The sequence below is a fragment of the Accipiter gentilis genome, chromosome 25 (genome assembly GCF_929443795.1).
Source record: "Accipiter gentilis chromosome 25, bAccGen1.1, whole genome shotgun sequence".
NCBI classification, from domain to species: domain Eukaryota; kingdom Metazoa; phylum Chordata; class Aves; order Accipitriformes; family Accipitridae; genus Astur; species Astur gentilis.
The window spans coordinates 6,958,597-6,979,154 of NC_064904.1; the positions used below are offsets into that span (position 1 = coordinate 6,958,597).

At 40.8% G+C, this 20,558-nt stretch overlaps 1 protein-coding gene across 1 annotated transcript in view; it reads right to left on the reverse strand.

Annotated features, from left to right (window-relative positions):
* CLMN (calmin) overlaps positions 1 to 20,558 on the reverse strand; it is a 77,818-nt gene that overhangs the window by 11,488 nt on the left and 45,772 nt on the right. Inside the window, exons 2-8 of the mRNA XM_049828779.1 lie at positions 12,833 to 12,894; positions 10,140 to 10,235; positions 8,534 to 8,617; positions 5,813 to 5,905; positions 4,332 to 4,522; positions 2,332 to 2,525; positions 1,245 to 1,327 (exon numbers count right to left, since the gene is read on the reverse strand). Coding sequence (XP_049684736.1) covers positions 1,245 to 1,327; positions 2,332 to 2,525; positions 4,332 to 4,522; positions 5,813 to 5,905; positions 8,534 to 8,617; positions 10,140 to 10,235; positions 12,833 to 12,894 — 803 coding nt within the window. The remainder of the gene's footprint in view (positions 1 to 1,244; positions 1,328 to 2,331; positions 2,526 to 4,331; positions 4,523 to 5,812; positions 5,906 to 8,533; positions 8,618 to 10,139; positions 10,236 to 12,832; positions 12,895 to 20,558) is intronic.

Genomic DNA, 20,558 nt, shown 5'->3' on the forward strand with positions numbered 1-20,558 from the left:
GCTCAACGTCAAGAAGCCACTTGTACAGGAAGATTAGAATGCAGACAAGCCTACTCCTCAGTTGTTATGTGTTCATCTCTCCCTGCTCCACCTGCTTTTTGACACAATCCCAAACCCTGGGAATAAAATAAACCTAACAAGTCCACTAAATCCACTGTGAAATATATTACTATACTAGATTATTCCATTCCAACAGACTGTATTAAAAAAAAAAAGTAGACTTTTTTCTTTGTCCGTTAAAATACACACAAGTCTAAATGCCAACAAATCTTATTGCTCATCTGATCTATTAATAATAATTAGACTATTATAATAATTTTAATTCCAGTGACTTTAGTAACACCCACCAATTTTATAAGATAAAAAATACATACCAACTGGAACCTTCAGTCAGGAAATGAGAGGGGTAGGAACCATAATTTATGTGCATGTACGCTAGCGCAAAAACTTACCCGATACTCGAGGGACCCAGATACTCCTTGGGGACCCCTTCAAACCAGAAAGACTATGTTGAACTAGGTTTGTCTGGAAGTACAAGAAGCCTCCAGAACAGTTTTTCAACTCATGCAGTTCTCTTCTCCAGTTCCTGGGACTTCCCCTTTTTCCTCAAGTTTTCTGTCTCCTATCATTTATTCCTCTCTAAGTTTATCCTCTGTTTCTCCAGAAGACCTTTGTCAATCCCTCACACTATCAGTCCCTGCTTGCTCCTCAATTATTTATTTTTGATAGCCTGCATTAAAGTCCTGGTCCTTTAAGCTGCAGTTTATTTCATGCTTACAATGAGTGCTTTGGACTGCTGCATTGTCAAGATTCAGCCTCTGGTATCTTGTGTCTGATACCTGCTAAATTCAGATTGACTGTGGCCCTCAAACTTGAGAAGATAGAAGTCAAAACGAAATTCAAAGTCCAATGAATCCTCATAGATGAAGGAATAAATTTCAGCCTTATTTAAGACTAATATAGCAAAGTAGTAGTGCCCTATGTAACCAGTTCTAACCTCTGAAAGTTATAATTGGATGTAAATGTTTACACGCATAATTCTATCTATCTAAAGCATTTTAGCAATCACCAATGAAAGCCCATTTGACTGGATTTAACAAAAAAGTGAAAAATAAAATCTGAGTTTGTGGTTTATTTTAAATAGCTTAGAAAGAAACCTAGAAGATAAATACAGCAATATCTGACTTTATTAAGTACACCAAAGCAAACTAAGGAAATGTTGTGATGTAGCAGTAAACACATACCCCTTCCAGCTCTGGGAAGTGTTCCAGAAATTGTGCCACGTATGTCACAATTGACTGTTCATCGGGTGATTCCACCATGATATCTGTGGAGACAAGACACAAAGGGCTTGAGCACACATGGATTTAAAACACTCTTGCAGAGGAACAGATCATCAGACATTTATGCCTTTATGATGAGAGAAATAACAGCTACGAATGCTTTTCTTTTTCTGACAGATAAGAGACATACTTTTCACTGTTGATGGTACTCGAAAGAGTTCTCAACATCTTATTCACATTCATTTTTTCCTGTTTCCAAACACATACCAAACCCTGCTCAGGGTCCCTTTTCATCCAGCTTCATACTGTCATTTATGTTGTTGTCACTAGACAGTGATCTTGTTGAGTGACAGCACAGAGGTTTATTTTTAGCAGGATGGCCCAGTCTTCTAACAGGTGACCCATGAAAGCACAACCAACCAATCTGTGCTTTCTATTATAAAATCAAGGTCTAACACCTGTCTAGTAGAGTTCAATGAAAAACACTGCAAGAAGCAGCTCCATTTATATACATGTATTTATATACAAACATATATGCTGATATTTAGATATATAAATATATATGTGTGCACAGATGCATTGTAAAGGAAAAACTGGGAGATGCAAATACATTTGAAACGTATCTACCCATTTTCCTGGTATGGCAGACTCTCACACTTCATCACGGAGTGACATTTAGTCTCTGCAGACTGTAGGCATTACAAAATGGTGCTAATGCATTGAGACACTTCTTAGGCCGACAGGGTGGTGATTAATACTCACTAGTAATGCAGTGGTCACATAGCATCTGAACATTAACCAGGACCAGTGTACATAGCTAAAACTATGGTAAGATCTCTGCCCCCAAGGAGCTTACAAATATGACTGGAAGCACAGGACTATAAGCCAGTGACCAATTCATTTTTATTATTCTTACCAATCAGCCCAACACACTGATCACATTAACAGCGTAATCACTGGGAGGTTATTTTGTAGGTATCACAATGCAATATTCATGAATTCATTACAGTTTGAATGTTACCCAACAAAATTGGTGTAGGCGTTTTACCTTCTGGTTCTAGGAGTCGAGGAACACCCAACTTATTTTGTGCTATGCTGAAAGCATCCTCCAGGTTTTCTCGAGATGATTTCTCCAGTGCTTGCTTCATGTCTACCAACGTACAGTCTATTGCTTTTATGATAGCTAAGAAAGCAAGACCACTCCTCCAACTGCTGGCAAAGTCCTGAACTGCAACACCGTACCTGAACAGAATTACATAGTTTACATGGGTGGTGCTGTTACAAAATCCAAAGTAAAGGCATCATAATTTTCAAAGACTCCTGGAAGTTAAAAGTAAGGTTTCTGAGTTGCACTAGTCACATCTGAGATCTTTTGGGATTTCAAAACACACAATACATCCATAAAACACAAGGATTCACAAACTGGATCAGTATGGCTAACAGCTGACATCAACCTGCTTGTAGGAAGTAGTTAGTAAAAACAAAGCCCTCAAGAACTCAGCAACCACATTTAACATTCACAAAACCAAATGTCTCTGTGATTCCTGTTTCTGTTGCTCTCCAGCATTTTAATGCCAGAGTTTGGGAAGACTGCCAACACTTAAATATTTAAACACATAAGCATAAATGATTCACATTCCTGTGTACTTGGCCTCCTATAGCAGAAAACTGTGCTTTGCCAAATGCAAATGGTGTCAGTATATGTATAAACCACAAGTGTGTTAGATGCCCAAAGTTTCGGAGGAAAAAACAACCATCAAACTTGCAATGAAATACAGCCTCAGAAGAGAAAGTTCTGCACAGGTCATTGGATAACAGGATTATAGCGACGCTATTATGTTTTTAATAGAGCAGTTGCAAGAACAATTTTCCCCTATTAGATGTTCTCAATTTGTACTCGTTGACTGGACTGAAAAGTCTATGGCCTTTACTTCTCTGGTCCTTGCTTTCCTTGTACTACCTCCCTGTTAGTGACAATATCAGAATTATTTTGGGACTGAAAGCGTGCTTCCTCTAAGGTCTGTACTGGCAGCAGTGAACTACGGATCTCAATGGGACAAGTTTATCTGCACAACAAGCACCCTTAGCTTCACTGGAGATAACCAAGGGATGATGTGGCCCACAGGACCAAGTATTTAAGATGTAAATGTGTATCTTCAACACTAGACACAGAACACTTGCGTTCACAGGCAGATTTGGACATATAAATCCATCAAGAGACAAAAATGCCAAATATTCAGCTATCCAACTTGTATAAGTAAGTTTGACCCTTGCCCTCTTTAAAAGTCTCTGGCAGCCATCACTTCAGATAATAATATATGTAAAATATACTCCAAGCATTTACACGTGCACTATACATCTCACACTAAAGTTTTTTAACCCAACAGTAACTCTACCAGGTTAAAGCATTACTAGACAAAATGCTTTGGTGAAATAACTGCTTTTTTATTGAAGAGGAGAGAGACATGTGGAGCAAGGGAACTGGACCCAAATGTTACACATCCATGAGAAGCAACTTAGGGTTCACCCCCTTCCCCTCTTTTAATTCTGAGGAAAGAGGGACTCTTAGCAGGTGCTCTGTCCTTCAAGGCACTCTGCAGCACACAGAGAAGTTCCCTCAGGGCTGCTGCTTACTTTAAAAGGCTGTTGCTGAAGTCTTTCAATATATTTCTTTTTCTCAGTTCGACCCTTGTTGATGCCGACGCTTTAATTAGCAAAAGATATCAAATAGACTGCACGAAAGCCGGGGGGTAGGGGGTGGAGGGAACAATCCTGTTTTAAACAGTGCCAAGCAGATTAGTTCAAGTTAACATTTAACGCTCAAATCATGAAGCCAGCAATGCATACGGCTTCAAGGTCAGACGGCCGCTGTAGACACACGGCTGTTGTGATCTACTCCCCTGCAGAGACCGTACGCTTACAAACTTCAAAAGCAGAAGAAGCCACATCACACGGTAACGCACACACGGGGCAGAAGAGAGAAAAGAGACTCAGCTTCAAAAGGGCAGGTGGCAAAACACCGTTTTATACAAGGGTTTGTTAGCTTACTTTCTGGTTTTCCTCTGAACCCAGACTAAAAGGGCTCTGATGGCTTTCCGCTGATCCTTCACGGTAATGGACATGCTTCTCTCCACGCTGGGAGTGCTGGGGTGGGATGTGTCTGACTCCGGACCACTGGGCCCGGAGGACAGGCTGGAGGAGGAGGAGTTCCTGTTGAGGTTGCCCGTCAGCTCCTTAATCTGTAATGAAAGGTGAAACACGCAATGCTCTGCTTTAACACCAGCTGCACGGAGAACTCGGTGCTTGTTTTCATGCAAACTTTAAAGGTAACAGCGCCATAACTGAATTTTAAGAGGCAATTATAGACCTGGCCGTTATAACTCTTGACTTGTATTGCACAGGCGTGCCAGCCAGCAGCAGCCCAGCCGGCAACCCCAGGAAACAGACAGGGCAGGCGTCGGTTCAGGCTGAACTGAGCAAATTCGGATTAAACAAAAAGCAAAAAAAGCGTGTCCTTGAATGAAAAATTAGTTTCACTAGAATTGTTCTCTTCACAGGACTTGCTTGAGTGAATATTTTTAGTCAAGAAATGGTGACCTGCAGCAGCACTCCTCCGGTCCTTGGTCAGCATTGACATTTGAGCCCAAATTATCCACTCCGCTGCTCTTAGGTCCCCCATGCCCTCTGCTGCCGGGGCGACAGATTCTGGTTGCACCATCTCTGTCTGCGAGTCCATCTGGCCAAACTGGTGCTGTGCAGCACCGCTCAGCTTGAGGAGCTCAGCCAGGGAGAGAAACCCCAGTGCAACTTCCAGATGATTTTTTAAACCTATAGCTATTTCTGAAATGACCCCAAGAGGATGAAGGAGCCTCACAGTCTTACGAGAACTGCAGAACCCCCCCTCCTTCTCTCTCTGTTCATTAGAATTTGGTATTGTCTAGAAGGTCATTTTCAAAATACATGTAGGTTAGGGAGCAGTTTTAATCTAAGCCTGGGGCTAAACCAATTTTCAGGCTCAAATCAGTTTTATCAGTTCCAAGCCCTTCAAGATCTTTCATTTGGCCATCTACCTCAGTTGTGAATTTTTTACATGACGAGTAAGTCTCTGGAGATCAGTGATTCTGCATGGAATTTCCCGCTAAATTGGACCAAATCAAGAAAAGGTTATTGAAAATAAACTGTGACCGGGAATCAAACCCGAGATGTTGGTTCAGATCCAGGGAATCTGGAACAGAACCCTGGGAAGGCACAGGAGAGAAGGTAAAGTAGTAATCCAAATTTCTAATTCTGGTCCAGGTCAAATGAGGGCTTGAACTGTCTCCTATTTACACCAAAATAGGTCCAATGCAGTAAAATGAAAGCAGCTGCAGGTATAAAATTAGCATGTATTAGGAGGGAAAAGCCCAGGTTTAGCATGCTTAATTATGTTCTTTAAGATTAAAAATCAATTTTAAAATCAATATTCAGCTGGAATAGATTGATACCATGAAGACTGTTCACTTATGATCAAAGTATTAAAATTTTATTACCTGAAAAAACAAGATTATATTCCATATTAGCCCAAGTACCAGGGAAGAATTTCCATCTGCTATTTCTGCTGCATCGATGCTAACAAGCTTTACCTGTAGAAGAGACCATAAATTCAGAGCCAAATTCAAAGCAGCAAGCTAAATGCAAAAAATGCACTGAGACTACTGGATATGTCCAGAACACTTCTGCCACTGACTGGCCAGCCAAAAAGCAATACTGAAATCTTGTGTTAATGATAGTTTTCCCTGATCTCAACCACCCTGCTCCTGGAACTCTTATCTCAAGCCCCCATCACAGTCTGCAAAACAGAAGTGAGCCTAGTTCTGTAGCCTCAAGACCACAAATGTGTTTCCTCCATACAAAAATGGAACAAGATGGTGCCCCCTCCAGTGGATCCTATTCTTAAAAAGTAGAGAGTCACTTCTTGTACAAAAATGAAAATCCTAATAAGGGCTCCTTACTTCTGTTTTGCTTTGCATCTCCTTTCTCCTTGCTTATCTCACCTTACACAGCTTGTAACAGAGTTCTGATTAAATCAGTTAGCAAAAGGATAGGGTTGCTTACTACAAGCAAACTAGACTTTCCCACAGTGAGGTTTCTTCCACCTGATAACACCAGGATGTTATTCTCTTAGACAACACAGGGCTGGTTTTGGCAAAGGTCATGGAGGAGGGAGGAAGCAAGGAAGCTGTCAGTACTGCACATGGCACCCAGACCGAGTTAAAGCCCAGCATACAGCCCATTTATCACTTGGAAATCCTGTACATGATGAATCAGCTAGCAGTGCTTTACCCTGCTGCCCCAGTTCCACAGAAGCGTACAATGATGGGTTCCACCCACTGTGGTTTAATATCTAACCCTGAAGGTCTTGGCAGCCAAGGCATTTTGCCAACACTTTCATCACCACCCTTCACTAACTGGTTTGGTTAGACTGAAAAAAGGAAAGCAAAATAACTTTTTATCTAGTGGTTTGCACAACAGTTTTCAATCTTAGCAAGAAGATACCTCTAGCTGTTGTATTTCAAGGCTCAGATTTCTTGCTAGCTCCAAGGTATTTGGCATGGGAAAACCTTTAAAACCTAGTACATCTGAATAGCAGTTTCTCCAAAATGGGGGGCAAGTGGCATTTATCATTAGACTGTTCTCAGTGTCAGCTCTGTCCTCTTACTGCTGCTTATGTTTGTCACCCAGCCCAGCAGAGATACTTGGCTAGAAGATACTGACTGCTTACTCTTAAGGAAACAAGAAATCCACAGAAAAGTAGGTGTTTTAGCACTACTAATTAAAAGGCTGCCTGTGTCCAAGGCTCCTCCTCCCTGGCCCTGCTCATTGAGGTTCTAGATTGTCCCCTAGTGAGCTCCTGGCAACCAGACACGCTTCAGCTGCAGCTCTGCAATGTGTTGATGTCAACAGAGAGAAAAAATCTCATCTGCCAGTGGGCCTTAGCTGGATTTGGGTAGAAAGCATCAACTGGGAAACTGCTAAGAAATCTGTGAACACGTAAAATTCTTCTTAGCAGTTCTCTAGCTGGACGTGTAGACAGACATTGAGGGCCAGATCAGCCCCTACTGGTGGAGTTTCCAAAAGGAGACTGGAACACCTGGAAGTTACTGGACAGCTTCTTGACCGTTCACATCCTCTCCTGGGGAAAAAGGCAAAGGAGGTTAAACCTCCCACATCTACGAGGTCGTAAGACATCTCCTAAGACCTCACATCACACTCATTCCTGCACTGAGCTTTGCAGTGACTCTCCTGCATGACTACCACCGCTGCAGGATCTCTGGAACAAGAGCTAAGCTCACTGCAGGGAAGCAGCAAAGTGACATCAACTGCTGTTGTGGCATTCCATGCAAGGCAGGGGTTTGCCCCTGCGCACACACCGGATCCCTCCTCACCCATAAAGTTTAAACCCTGCTGCAGTCCTTTATAGGACGTAGTCCAATATTTGTTTTCTCTTTCTGAAAGATCTAGGTATACCATGTATATGAGTTGTTATATGGCTAGGACTTCTCTCGACCCCATTACTTTTCAACATTTTTCAAGAGCAGAGAGTTTTCAAGACACAAGCCACATCCATAGGGCTTTGGAATAAAGTCCTAATGGGAGAAATAAAAAAAGGAATGAATCATTTCAAGCTACAGGGTCTGTTCTTGCTTGATCACTTACAACTTTAGGAGGTGATGTTGCAGTAGTGCCACAGCGACTATGAGGGAAGTTATATCCTTACAAGGTTTTGATTCCTGGAATTATGCATTTATATGTTATTTATCATGTTCTCAGATTTAATTTTCTCTTGCCTTTGACTCATGATTAGCTGCTGCAGCAGTTTACCAGATAAATACATGATCTGTAATACTGAAAGTATTTCTGATGGAAGAGAGTCATCTACCTTCAATGTAACTGAAGTAATGCGACTAAGTCCCAGTTCATAAAAATTACTTGCATTTCTCCTTATTTTCTTTTAATATTGGGTTCCTGATCCTTTAATCCTGTTGAACTTTTACATTATAAAATGAACAAATAATCCTTGTTTTAGACTCTGTCGGTGTTCTCATTGTGCATTTTTATGTGGCTTTTCAGCCTTGCTGCTAGGGTAAGTCACAGTGCCTTTAAGCGGTACATTCCTCTTATGTACATGCAGCGCATCAGACTAATTACAATTAAAACAATTACAATTTGCAAAATACATCCAGAGAAGACCAGCCTTTGGAAATACTCACATTACTGTCCTCCAAGAACTTAAGTGCTTTGGCTATATTGTTCAAACGAAAAATGCGATGGGTTGAGGATTTGTATTCGTGCATCTAGAAAAAAATAAGAGCCACACTGTTTTTAAAAATGGTGGAATTATTCACCACATCATACGAAGCTTAAAAACCTACAAACACAGAGGCAAAATAAAGCTAAGGAAATCTACCGATGTAAAATTATGGCCATCTCCTCTGATCAGTAACGTGCTTCAACTACATGATCTGCCCTTGCTGTAGCAAAGCAGGGTTAGCAACCAGCTCTCCTGCTCTCCAGAAGTTATTACTCTCTTGGACCTGCCACGGTGATTATTTATGTAATCACTCCCCAACCACGTTCAGTCACAGGGTCAAATTTACCTGAAAATTCGTAGTAATAGAATTTTTTTGTCTTGCATTAAATTAGATGATGCTAATTAGGAAGACTGAGCAGTTTCCACAGCAGGCACAGGCAGGTGGGAGGCAGAAATGAAACAAATTCACTGCATGCCTGTCTGCCTGCAATTCTACTTTGGCACACTGTTTTCATCACGTGCGTGCAGCAACACCTAACTGTCAGCACAGCAAGTCTGGCCAGCTGACCTTACCTCCTTCCTTGCCCTCCTCCCTGACCTCCCGGGGCATAGCCTAGGCTTTACCATGATGTGTCTCCCCCTTCGATTCCTTTCCAGCCTGGCTCTCAATGCAATCTGTGTGAATGCACACAGGGACACCGCCACTTCTGCTACAGCTCCCCAAAACTGCAAGAATATTAAAAAATAGGCGGTTCTGAGTGTATGACCACAGTGGCCATGCATGCTGCAGTATGCAGATGGTTCAGTCACTGTAGAGCATCACCAGGCGATTGCAAGTGCATCTGCAGTGGTGAGGCAGCTGCAGAACAGGAGTCTCCTCTTATCCAAGTGTAATACCCACACAGGAAAGCGTACTTGCTGGCAAGACTGTTGTAGAAAGAAAGCATTAAAGTCAACTGTAATTGGTCATTTGTATTTGCACTGAGTGTTTCCATTTCTGGTATGTGGAACTTTATACAGCTCTTACAAAGAAAGGAGGAGAGAAAAAGATTCTTATAAGTGAAGCTTTGCCCTTCTGATTTAGACCACATCAGTAAGACTAATGGAACCTGAGCCAGGATACCAGAACTAAACTCACAACTACGCCAAGCATCAGCACACCTATTAAGTGTCATAATGATCTTAGACAAAATAGAAACAGAATTTATGGATTAAAAAAAATAATATAGCAAATATGTCTGCTCCTGCTAATGTGACTTGGGTGATCTCCAAATGGAGTATGTGAGCATTAATGTATTAAAGCCTTAAAAACCTGAGGGGTAGGAACATTCACACTGATCACACACCATATACACCTCATTGTTATATATTTCCTTGAAATCTAAGTTACAACTCAGGACACCAGACTGTAACAGAAGGAAATCACAACAAAGTTGCTGAAATTCTTATTACTATACAGAAGACATGGGACCAAATTCACCCTTATTCCTTGGATGTCCATACACTGTTGCTCGTAACACACAGAGCTCCATACCTAAGGAGGTTTCTTGCTCTTGTATACATACCAGCTTTTGTCCTGACAGGACTTCCAGTAGCGCCATCAAGATTTTGCCATCTTGTATATCAATAAACAAGTCTTTTACTTTCAGAGGAGGCTTGCACTGTGAAGAAAAAAAACAACAGGTAGCTTTTAAAGCAGTGCTGCTTGGTAAGTCACCATGATTTCAGAGAGTAAGAAGGAGAATTTTACAAGACAGAGGTCCTAGAAGTAAATCATCGCCTGCAGGAAGAAAGGGCTGACTATTCTTCACATCAGTGGCAATTCTGTCCTAGGAATGTCGGAGCTAAAACTGAGCTATAGTACTCATGTAATTGAGATCAGACAAGGACTTATTTCAGATTTTCCGTAACGGAACCTCACCCTAAATACTCTGCCTAGGAAGCGACCACCTAAGGGTTGGGTGCTGATCCCTCAGACTAAGACAAGTCCAGCAGAAGCAAATCCCATTTTATGCTGAAATAAGACCGTGGTCCAGCTGGCCACAATGTCCTGTCTCCTCTGTAAGGTTTCTGCTGGTGCCATTCTGCTTCCCAGTATTTTCTAAGTCCTTTAAATAGCAACTTCTTGTATTGTGTTTCTCTCTTCTCAGCAAACCTCCAAAGGGAACCATCTCCTCACTTTACTGAGGTGTCTGATGCTGTGTGCACTGAGGCACACAGCCAAGTCAGCTCAGGCCTTAGGGGTAGTCTCAGCTGCAACAATTATGCTCTGTTCAGGTGTCACTCACTCACATGTCCCTAAAGAGCCTGATCTTTTTATCTGTGGTTGGGCAATACACTACTGTTTGATTAAACACTGCTTCAGGCAAATGGGGACCACACATTTTTGTTACTAGTCTTTCCTCTAGCCAAGAGTACTCGACGATGCTCCATGCTGAAAGAAAGCAAAGTATCATTCATTTCAAAATTAAATAACCTATCTGAAAGCCTCAAACCCAAACCTTTTTTTATGCTTTCAGTACTTAAGACAAGAACAACCAGAACTCGGAAGATGCAGACCACTCCCAATTATCCCATGGCCAGCAGAGCCAGCTCCTCTCAAAAGATGACCCAAATGGGATGGTCTCCTCTAAAAGGGGACACACCACACCATAAGTTTCCTGAAGAAGTACAAGAAGACGATTTCATTGCTGCCTTTAAAAGAAACAAGCCATTCTGTAAGAAGTGCTTCTTTGAGGATAAAGGCAGAAGCCACTTTCCTCAGTGGGTGTCCTTGGGGAATCACCTGTAATTAGAGAGAGCTTTAGTGAAGCTCTCATTATTTACACAGGCATGTTTATTATGCCACTTCCAGGAAAAACACCAGTATAGCAGCAGACTTTTGTCCTTTCTTCAGAAAAGCATTTTTCTTTGTTGAAGCAGAGAGGAAAAAAACTTGTACGCACTCCAGAGAAAACAGTTCACCTGCCCACAAAGTTTCTAAGACTTCATATGCTTGGCATGGCAGAATTAACAGCACCCTACAGCCTTTTCATGATCTAATTCCTTCTGTAAATCAAAGACCTTCTCCACAGTCACATATCTGACAACCCTTTTTGACAACTTCCAAACCTCAGTTAGTTTAAAGCCCTAGAGCCTGATTCACGAAGGCATCATGTAACACTGTCTTTGTTCTGAGAGACCTTTGGGAGCAATTGCTAGTCAAAACATTTCCAACTAGCCTTATTCTGATTTTCCAGTGAGATTTAAGAGGATCCCTTTACTCCTTCAGCAACACTCACTGCAGAGTAGTGGACTTAAGCAGCTATATATGGGATGCCTTTCTTCTAAAACCCCTTTACTTTACTATGTCTGAAATGCAATCACTTCCCAAGAACTACAGGAGCTAAACTGAGTCAGCGTGTAGCCCAAACTTAGTTCCAGTCTGTACCTCGTGAAATTTAGCCACAGATACTAAAAGCGTGGTGAATATCAAATCGCAGTCCAAGCTGGGACTTCGTCTAGATCAGGAAGCTGGTCTCATTCCTTGATCCTGCACTAAGCATTGCTGCTGTCTCAGTAATATTAAGAATTTTTTTTTCTTTTCATCCTCAACAGCAGGAAAATTGTTCTCGGGATGGCAGACTACTCAGGAGAGTTAGTACTTATCTACTATCAATAAGAACAGTAAATTAGGTTTAATAGCCATATTATGGTATGATTAAGAAACAATTACGTCTTAAAAATATCAAGTGATGTCCAAAAATTAGTTCTCCAGTGTAAGTGGATATGTAAAGATCCCATCATACAGCCCCCGCAAAACACGACTGACAAGGAATTAATGTTTCCCATCTGCAGATCTGGGATGAAGCCAGGTTCTGAAGAACATCTGTCTTTGGCCGTGATGCCTCAGATGTTTGAACTTCCAGTCCAGGGAAGAACACAGTCATCATCACCTCAGAGCAGCCTCAACCACATTTGATTTTATGTGGGTACGTTCTGTGGGAAAATTCTAGTCTCATGATAATAGTCAGTAGCATTAAAGACTTAAATGCACCTGAGATGAACTAAAGCCAGCCCAGCATTCGTTGTGCCTGAAAAGCAATTTTAATTTACTCAGAAATATGCTTTCAGCTTTCCCTCATTCTCCTCCAAATGTCCCCACATGCACAGAAGTCCATTTTGTTTCTAAATTTTAACTACTTTAAAAGGAATTAACTGCAATCTGTCTATGGTTGTGTCCCTGTATCTCAACATCAAGACTGTTTGTCAGTCTTACCTTTCCCAAATGTAGGTTTATCCATCTGGTAAAGGTCCTCTTCTGTACATTTTCCCGTTCCACTAGAAATACCAGAAACAAAAAACAGCACTTAAGTTTCCACAAGAGGGAAAGCTGGTAGGAAATTTCAAAACCCGATGCACAACAAAGCCAGAATTCATGACAGCCCTGTGAATAAAACAAATATATTCCAAATTGGGAGATATAAGGTTGACCGACGGTGGTTTTTATTCAACTTCTTTGCCCAGACATGAGCTATACACTTGTAGATGCATTCTAAAGGATGTAGGAAGAAAACTCTCTTAGTTTTGCTGTCTTCAATGTAGCTTTTCAGAGGTGAACATTTATGTGTCGTCCACAGCTCTCCAGTGATGTTAGCCTCTCAGCAGGCAGCTTGACCCTTCTATGTCAATTTATAGGATTATTGCTCCGACACCCGCATGCAAATTGGGCTGGCCTGGATTCCAATGTACTTACTTGCATACACAAGGAAACAGGACCGCATTAGCCAACACAACAATTTTGTCTTCATTCTTATGAATGGAAAAGCCTCATCAAATCTCATCTTCCCAGTCTCCTAACTAGTGCATTTAAAATCAAAACTCCAAGTCCCTACATTGAAGAATCATTTCATTTCTATTGCAGGAAGACGAGGAGTGCCTGTTCCTTGCCAGAAGTGCTGGATGGTAGGTGCTGTACAAACAGCTCTTGCGACAGCTGAAGAGTTTTTAATCACATCTGCCATTTCCTGAATCCATTTCCATAGTAAACTACAGCAAAAGTGTAAGGAGAATCATATTACTGACCAACTTTCTTTTACCTTCTAATATAAAACAGTAGACCATATATTTAATACAAATGAAGTAGACTGACACAGTAATATTTCATTTTAGAGACAATTAGTCTCATGTGGTTCTCAAATTTCACTTGAATTAAGGAAATCTGGCAATTTATGAACAAAACCCATTAAAACTAGTTATATGCTGTATTTCAATTTACTCATAGAGCATATCAAATATATTTTTAAACCATTTTGTGTTTCTTCAGCCCAGTAAAAATAGCTAACCTATCTGCTGGGAAATCACATTCTGTAGAAGTCTGGTTTGTTTTTATTGGTCAGACTAATTACAGGCTAAGTAGTAGCTTCCGTAAATCAAATTTTAATATTGTTCTTTTTGATCATTTTAACTGAAGGGTCAGCAGCCTCCAATCAGATGTATAATTGTTTTCCTCATTTTGATGCATTGGAATAGAGCTTTCAGCATGAATTACATTTGTCACTGATGGCCCTTCAGGCCTTTTAAGTCCTCTTATTCCTGTAAAACCTGATTTTATGTAAGATTGGTTAAAAAAAGTCATTACCCCTTAAGTGCTTTAGAAAACATGGAAAATGCCAAACTAATTATTGCTGTTGGCTTTTCTTTTAAAATATCTTAGAAGAATGTGCACAGATTTGAAACAGCTCTCTACAAATGAAACTGTAAATTATATTAGGGTTCCAGAATATCTGTAAAAAACCCACAGCATTTACCACCTACAAATCTCAAAGTACAATAAACTAAGAGACGTGACACATCTTTCTTGGTCTACCCTTCCTTCAGCACCTTGGCCCCAGAATTGGCCTTCCATGCACTCACACATCCACGGCTGAGCAGCAGAAGTGCTACGTGTCACCTAGGGTGTAACTTCCACAATCAATCAGTTAAAATTAACTTTTCGGGGTGGGTGGAGGTTAACGCTAAGCAGATCCGTTCCCGGATACACTTTTTTCTGTTCAAATACGTGTGTTGGTGCAAAGGGGAAGGCAGAACAGGCGCAGGAGCTAGCGGCAGGCAATGGGGCCACCTCTTTCTTAAGCTTGTCCGAAATGCTCAGGAATGCTCAGATGGGCAGTGCCAGATTTCGGGGAGGGCAGGAGACCTTATCAAATGGGCTGGATATACAGACTCCCAGTGTCAACCAAAATCAAACAGGAAGCACAGAAGGGTACACAGAAGCAAAATTAATGTTTTCTGATTTCATCAGAGGCTTCGTTTCTTGGTTTTGGATACTGTTTTTCACCAGTCGCTTTGGCAGCCTTCATTTTCACGGTCAATAAGGATGCAAAAGAGAGCTGTGTTTATTTACAGATCATCCATAAATCCATAAAACTGAGCACACATTGGCTCCTGATTTTGCTGCAGAAATTCTGCCATCGATGCAAATTAGAGTTGCACATATGCCTGAAAGGATGGGTGAGCCAAGCTGGTATTACTGCTTCAGGGAGCTAACACACAAAAAAAAAAAAAAAAAAAAAAGCACATTCAGGAAAGTACTTGCATATTGTCCTGCTTTTGGCTGGGATAGAGTTAATCTTATTTCTAGTAGCTGGTATAGTGCTATGTTTTGGATTTAGTATGAGAAGAATGTTGATAACACGCTGATGTTTTCAGATGTTGCTAAGTAGTGTTTAGACTAAGTGAAGGATTTTTCAGTTTCTCATGCCCAGCCAGCAAGAAGGATGGAGAGGCACAAGAAGTTGGGAGGGGACACAGCCAGGGCAGCTGACCCAAACTGGCCAAAGGGGTATTCCATACCATGGGACGTCATGTCTAGTGTATAAACTGGGGGGAGTGGGGCTGGGGGGATCGCTGCTCAGGAATGAACTGGGCATCGGTTGGCGAGCAGTGAGCAATTGCATTGTGCATCACTTGTTTTGTATATTCCAATTCTTATTCTTCTTATTATTGTCATTTTATTATTATTATTATCATTATTATTATTATTGTCATTTTTATTATCATTTTCTTCCTTTCTGTTCTATTAAACTGTCTTTATCTCAACCCATGAGTTTTACTTTTTTCCCCTGATTCTTTCCCCCATCCCACTGGGTAGGGAGGGAAGTGAGTGAGCAGCTGCGTGGTGCTTAGTTGCTGGCTGGGGTTAAACCATGACACATATATACACAGGTTTCTGATACTAATCAGTGAATATTTCTACAGCAAACAGCCTCTTTCCAGTAAGAACAATGACCCCAGAATGGACACTATTTGATTCTGTAGTAGTCTAAAGCAATAGTAACTGGATGGGGAAGAGGAAAGGGGAGGAAATGTGTTTATAAAATCCCTAAGGCAGACAAACCCTTAATGCAGTCCATATGCTCTACGGTAGAGTTAATGGGAAAAGTTCAGCACAGGTATTTACTGATGTGTGCCTTTAACTGTTATTCTTCTCCAGCTTTGTGGACCTCCCAGTTTCAGTACAGCTTCTCTTCTCCACAACCTTTTCATTTGAGATGATTGTAGAGACTCTATAAACTTTATACAGTTTCTATAAATTAAATGGAATCTTTTTTTCTCCTTCGCACCTACTATTGTATAGAAGTGAAGAAAATAATTCAAGTCTAAAGTTCCTATGCTTATGTATATAGTTTACTGAAACTGCACTGGGTTTACTGGGCGGCTAGAGAGCAATAACACCATTATAAAATAATAATTACACACACCATATGGCTGGCCTGCACACAAATCCTATGCTGGAAAAGAAGGATGCCTGCTGTGAGGGCTGGATTCGAAGATGTAATGCTGGAAGGTAGTAAAAAGTTAGGAATTGCCATTTTGGTTTGGTTCAGCTGAGCTCAGGCCTTGGCATAAGAGAAAAATTATAAAGAGAAATTTTGACCACCACACAGAAGCTGGGGCTTCCATATTCTTTCAGTAAGTGTAATTGCAACATGCTTTCACAGCAGGATCTAAAATGGTGCAGAAGCACAGTATTTGTATCTAAGTACCCTGGTAAGGCACTGAGAGGCATTAGCTGCAATAATTTAGAGGGGAAGAAACCCTTAGAGCAGGAAAAGGTGTACTGGTAGGATGATGAGCCTATTGTATAACCCACACAGCTCTCTGCCCCACAACTGTGTCCTAGAGGACAGCAGAATTTTGCAGAATTTGGATCAGCCACAGTATCTGCACCCTAGCCAGTTCGCAAAGAAATATTCACAAAGATAGATATTCTGGTTTGTCAAATCTTACGGCAAAGGCAACTTATTCGTCATGGAGTAAAACTAAGCTAGTTAAAAAACCACTTGGGCAAATTCAAGGTTAAGCTGTTAGTGGACAAGAGAGTTTGGCTGCCTCCCTTTGTGGCACCATTTCCTTCCCCACCAGCCTAGAAATTCCTCAGGCATTTACTGCTAATGCCATTTCTTCCTCCTTCGCATCTCCTCAAAGGTCACTACTGTTGCAATACCTACAAGAAGCCAATCCCCTAACAGCCTCTATGTTCAACAGCAAATTGAGACAGCAAATACTGATTTGCTTTTAAATACTATTTATTCTGTTGTTGTAGAACCAGTTATGAATAATCCTCTGAGGAACACCACCACAGGGCTGGGCATATGAAGGAACTATGAAATGTGGAAGCTGATTTGAGTGGAACACTTGTCAGTGTGTAATTACATAGCTTCAGAAAACTACTTGATTTGCATGTATGGATATTACTCTCAAAGCAAAGCAGAAGGTCACTTAAATTTGTTTCCAAACCTATTAGCATTTCATCCAGGATAGCATCATCACATGACATTAAAACCTTCACAACAGGCCAAGCTGGCTTTTAGATCCACTTGCAAGTCACCTTCAAGACATCTTGCTAACTACTAGTTTTATAACATGCACAAAAACCAGCTTCCTTCTTTCTACTGCAAGTTACAACCTCTGTGGATACAAGATATACCTGTTATTAACATTAAGCAAGTTTTCAGGACAGAAATGGTGGTGTTGGCCACCTAACTGTGAAAGAGGATGCTTTGACTGCCCTTGGCTTCAGAGGCAGTAACTTGCCAGGAGAATCGTCCCATATCCACTTCATCGGTAACGAATGGCCACCACAGAACCAGCTCATAAAGTCTGTGACTCTGGAGGTATCTGAGCAACTGCCAAAGTCTTAGATTAGATAGAAGAAAATAGCACTTCTTATTACCCAACAAACTACATGGGCAAATGTATGATATTTAAATACTACAGCCTAACTCCAAAATGAAACATGTCGTCCAGACACTCTTAAGTCTTGGGAAATGCAAATTCTTCTCCTTCCACCTTCCTCACCCCAAAACCCCTGTTCATAGAGCCAAGCAATCAATCAGTCTCTAATGAACGCACATTGAACAATCTGCTTTGGAACTACCCAAACTCTAGGCCACTAAATAAAATGAGAACGTCAATTTAAACTGGACTCCACAGTGTTCCTATACTGTGACTCAGCCTAGGTATTTCTGATTGCTAGTCATCATATTATCAAGTCTGAACACTGTTTCCTCTGCAGACTTCGTGTTCATGAAGGAAGCCAGACTGACATCTTAGAAAACAGATTTTACCTAAAATTGCTCATTTGCTGCCTACAACGTTCCAAGCTTGTGCTATGTCTCAAACACCGAAGAGTGTTTCCAGACATGAAAACCCATGTTGCTTTTACAGCTCATGACAAGGCTGCCAGCAATACCATTAGCTAAAGAGAACTTCTTAGTTTTTTGGTTGGTTGGTTGTTTTTTTAATTAGGTAGTTGCATCTTTGCATAGGCTCAGACCAATGGCACTGAGAAGCCAGGCTGAATTTTGGTGTCAAACCAGTAAAAGAGGGTGACATCCGACTAAGATCTGCCTCAGTAAGCTTCTGTATGCAGTGCAGGTGGGACACATGAATCCTAGCACGCTGTTCAACTTTTTTTTGCCTATATAGATGCAAGTAACTGCATATGCCATACAGGCAAATAAAGGCCGTGCCGTGCGTTACAGTAAGCGGTCAGGCATTAGATACAGGATGTTAACGTTAGGTACAGGATATCGACAGCTCTAAGGAAGCACAGATCCTTCTCCAGGAGACCTTTTACTGTTCAAACACAACATGTGGGACAAAGTTCAGATGCAAAGACAAAAGACAGGGCACATGCAAGCAACACATCAGAGGTGAACTGTAACAAAAAAAAAGGAGGGGTGTGTGTGAAAGGGAGACTGGATGGGGGACAACAACTGACAGCAAAATAAATGGAGAGTTTAAGATGAAATGTGTAAAGCAGGGCAGGGGAAAGTGCAATTCAATTTTCTACTTTTGCTTCCTCTCAACACAGAGTTACATTAAACACATTGAACTATTAATGCTCAGAGAGTTAATCTCTCTTATATATTTTCATAAAAGGCTGAAAAATAGCTCACGATGTAAGACAAGATGTAGGAAAACACACTGAAGTCTAAATGGTGCAGTCCAGCTACGCTGCTCAGTGAGTACTCAGTACTTACAAGAAAATCTCCGTATTTGTAGGAGTGTGAATTTTAATGGCATAATCAAAGTATAAGGAATAATTTTATCCAAATTGCCCACAAAATTCATTTTATAAGCTTCTGAATTCCTGGGAATTGTATATTTTCCTTGTGCTTAAGAAACTCGCGAACAGCTTAGAAGATTAATATACATTTTCTTTGATCTATACAGGGGTTGAAGGCTTTGTTGTGTACCATATGCCAATCTGATGTAATTTGGAGCACATGAAATATTAAATCTTAAAAACTCCGGTTTTCTAAAGGAAACATTAACTACACTATATAACATGAGACTGCTCTCAAGTTACCTCCTATGAAATAGGGCCTCTAAGCCTTCCAGATGAAGTTGTTAAGTTAATTGTTTGTTGAAACTGACCCATTTATTAGAGTCCTTATTAAATTTCTATGGCAGGTGTTGAAAGCTTGAGGCTTTTTCATTCCATCAAAGTTGCAGAGTCTGAGTCTTACTGGTTCAAAATTCTTTAAAACTCAGGTTGGTGCTGCAGAACACAAACATTGCAGGATCACAGGCATTATATTTTCATTAGCTGCAGCTAAACAGGTTTCTTTTTGAGTTCAATGTCTGGTTATAGCAAAATATTTACTGCTGCAGTTGGTATATTAGGATTACATACAGCAGACAAATATTGCAGGATGAATATGAGATTTCTAAAAAACTCTTAGTGCTTCAATCCTCACAACGTCTGAGACAGATGTTGCTCTTACCAAAGCATTAGAAAGATGAATTTACTTGTAAATTCTACTGGGCTCTGGAAGAGAAATCCTACATAAAATATTACTATTAGAGCGGATCAAAATAGCTTCCAATGAGAGGGATTTATTTTTCCCTCTTGAAAACTAATTTAGTAGTAGCAGATGGTAAAGATTCCCCTCCCTGTACCCTTCAGTCACACAGCAAACATCTTTGTTCTCATGACTTTTTATACACATGGAAAATGTTATTGAACAGATTAACAAAATTTCTCATTCACATACCAGGAATGTTCTTATGAAACAAGATTTTACAATTTTAAAAAAGAGAAATACAATTCTGGTCTGACCACTTCAAATGAAACAAACATCAGTGATTACTGGGAAGGTTACTGGACCCAACAAAGTAGTAATTAGGTTAAATTCAGTGGGTTTGGAATTGATCTAACAAGTGATTCAACCGTTGATCCAGCAAGGGGTTTTCAGACTGTGCACACCACCTCTTGTTGTATATTACGTGCTGCGCAAGGATCATAATACCTCCTTCTGTACATGAAAATAAACAGGATTTGCTATTACCAGCAATGCCCATTAGAAGCAATGCACATTTACAACGTCTTGGTTCAAGAGTTGCTCCTAGCCCAGGGTTCACTGTGTTCCAGTGCTGTTTGCTGCACTAGTACTGGTTTCTACAAACGGTTCACCTCCTGCTGATGTTTCTTG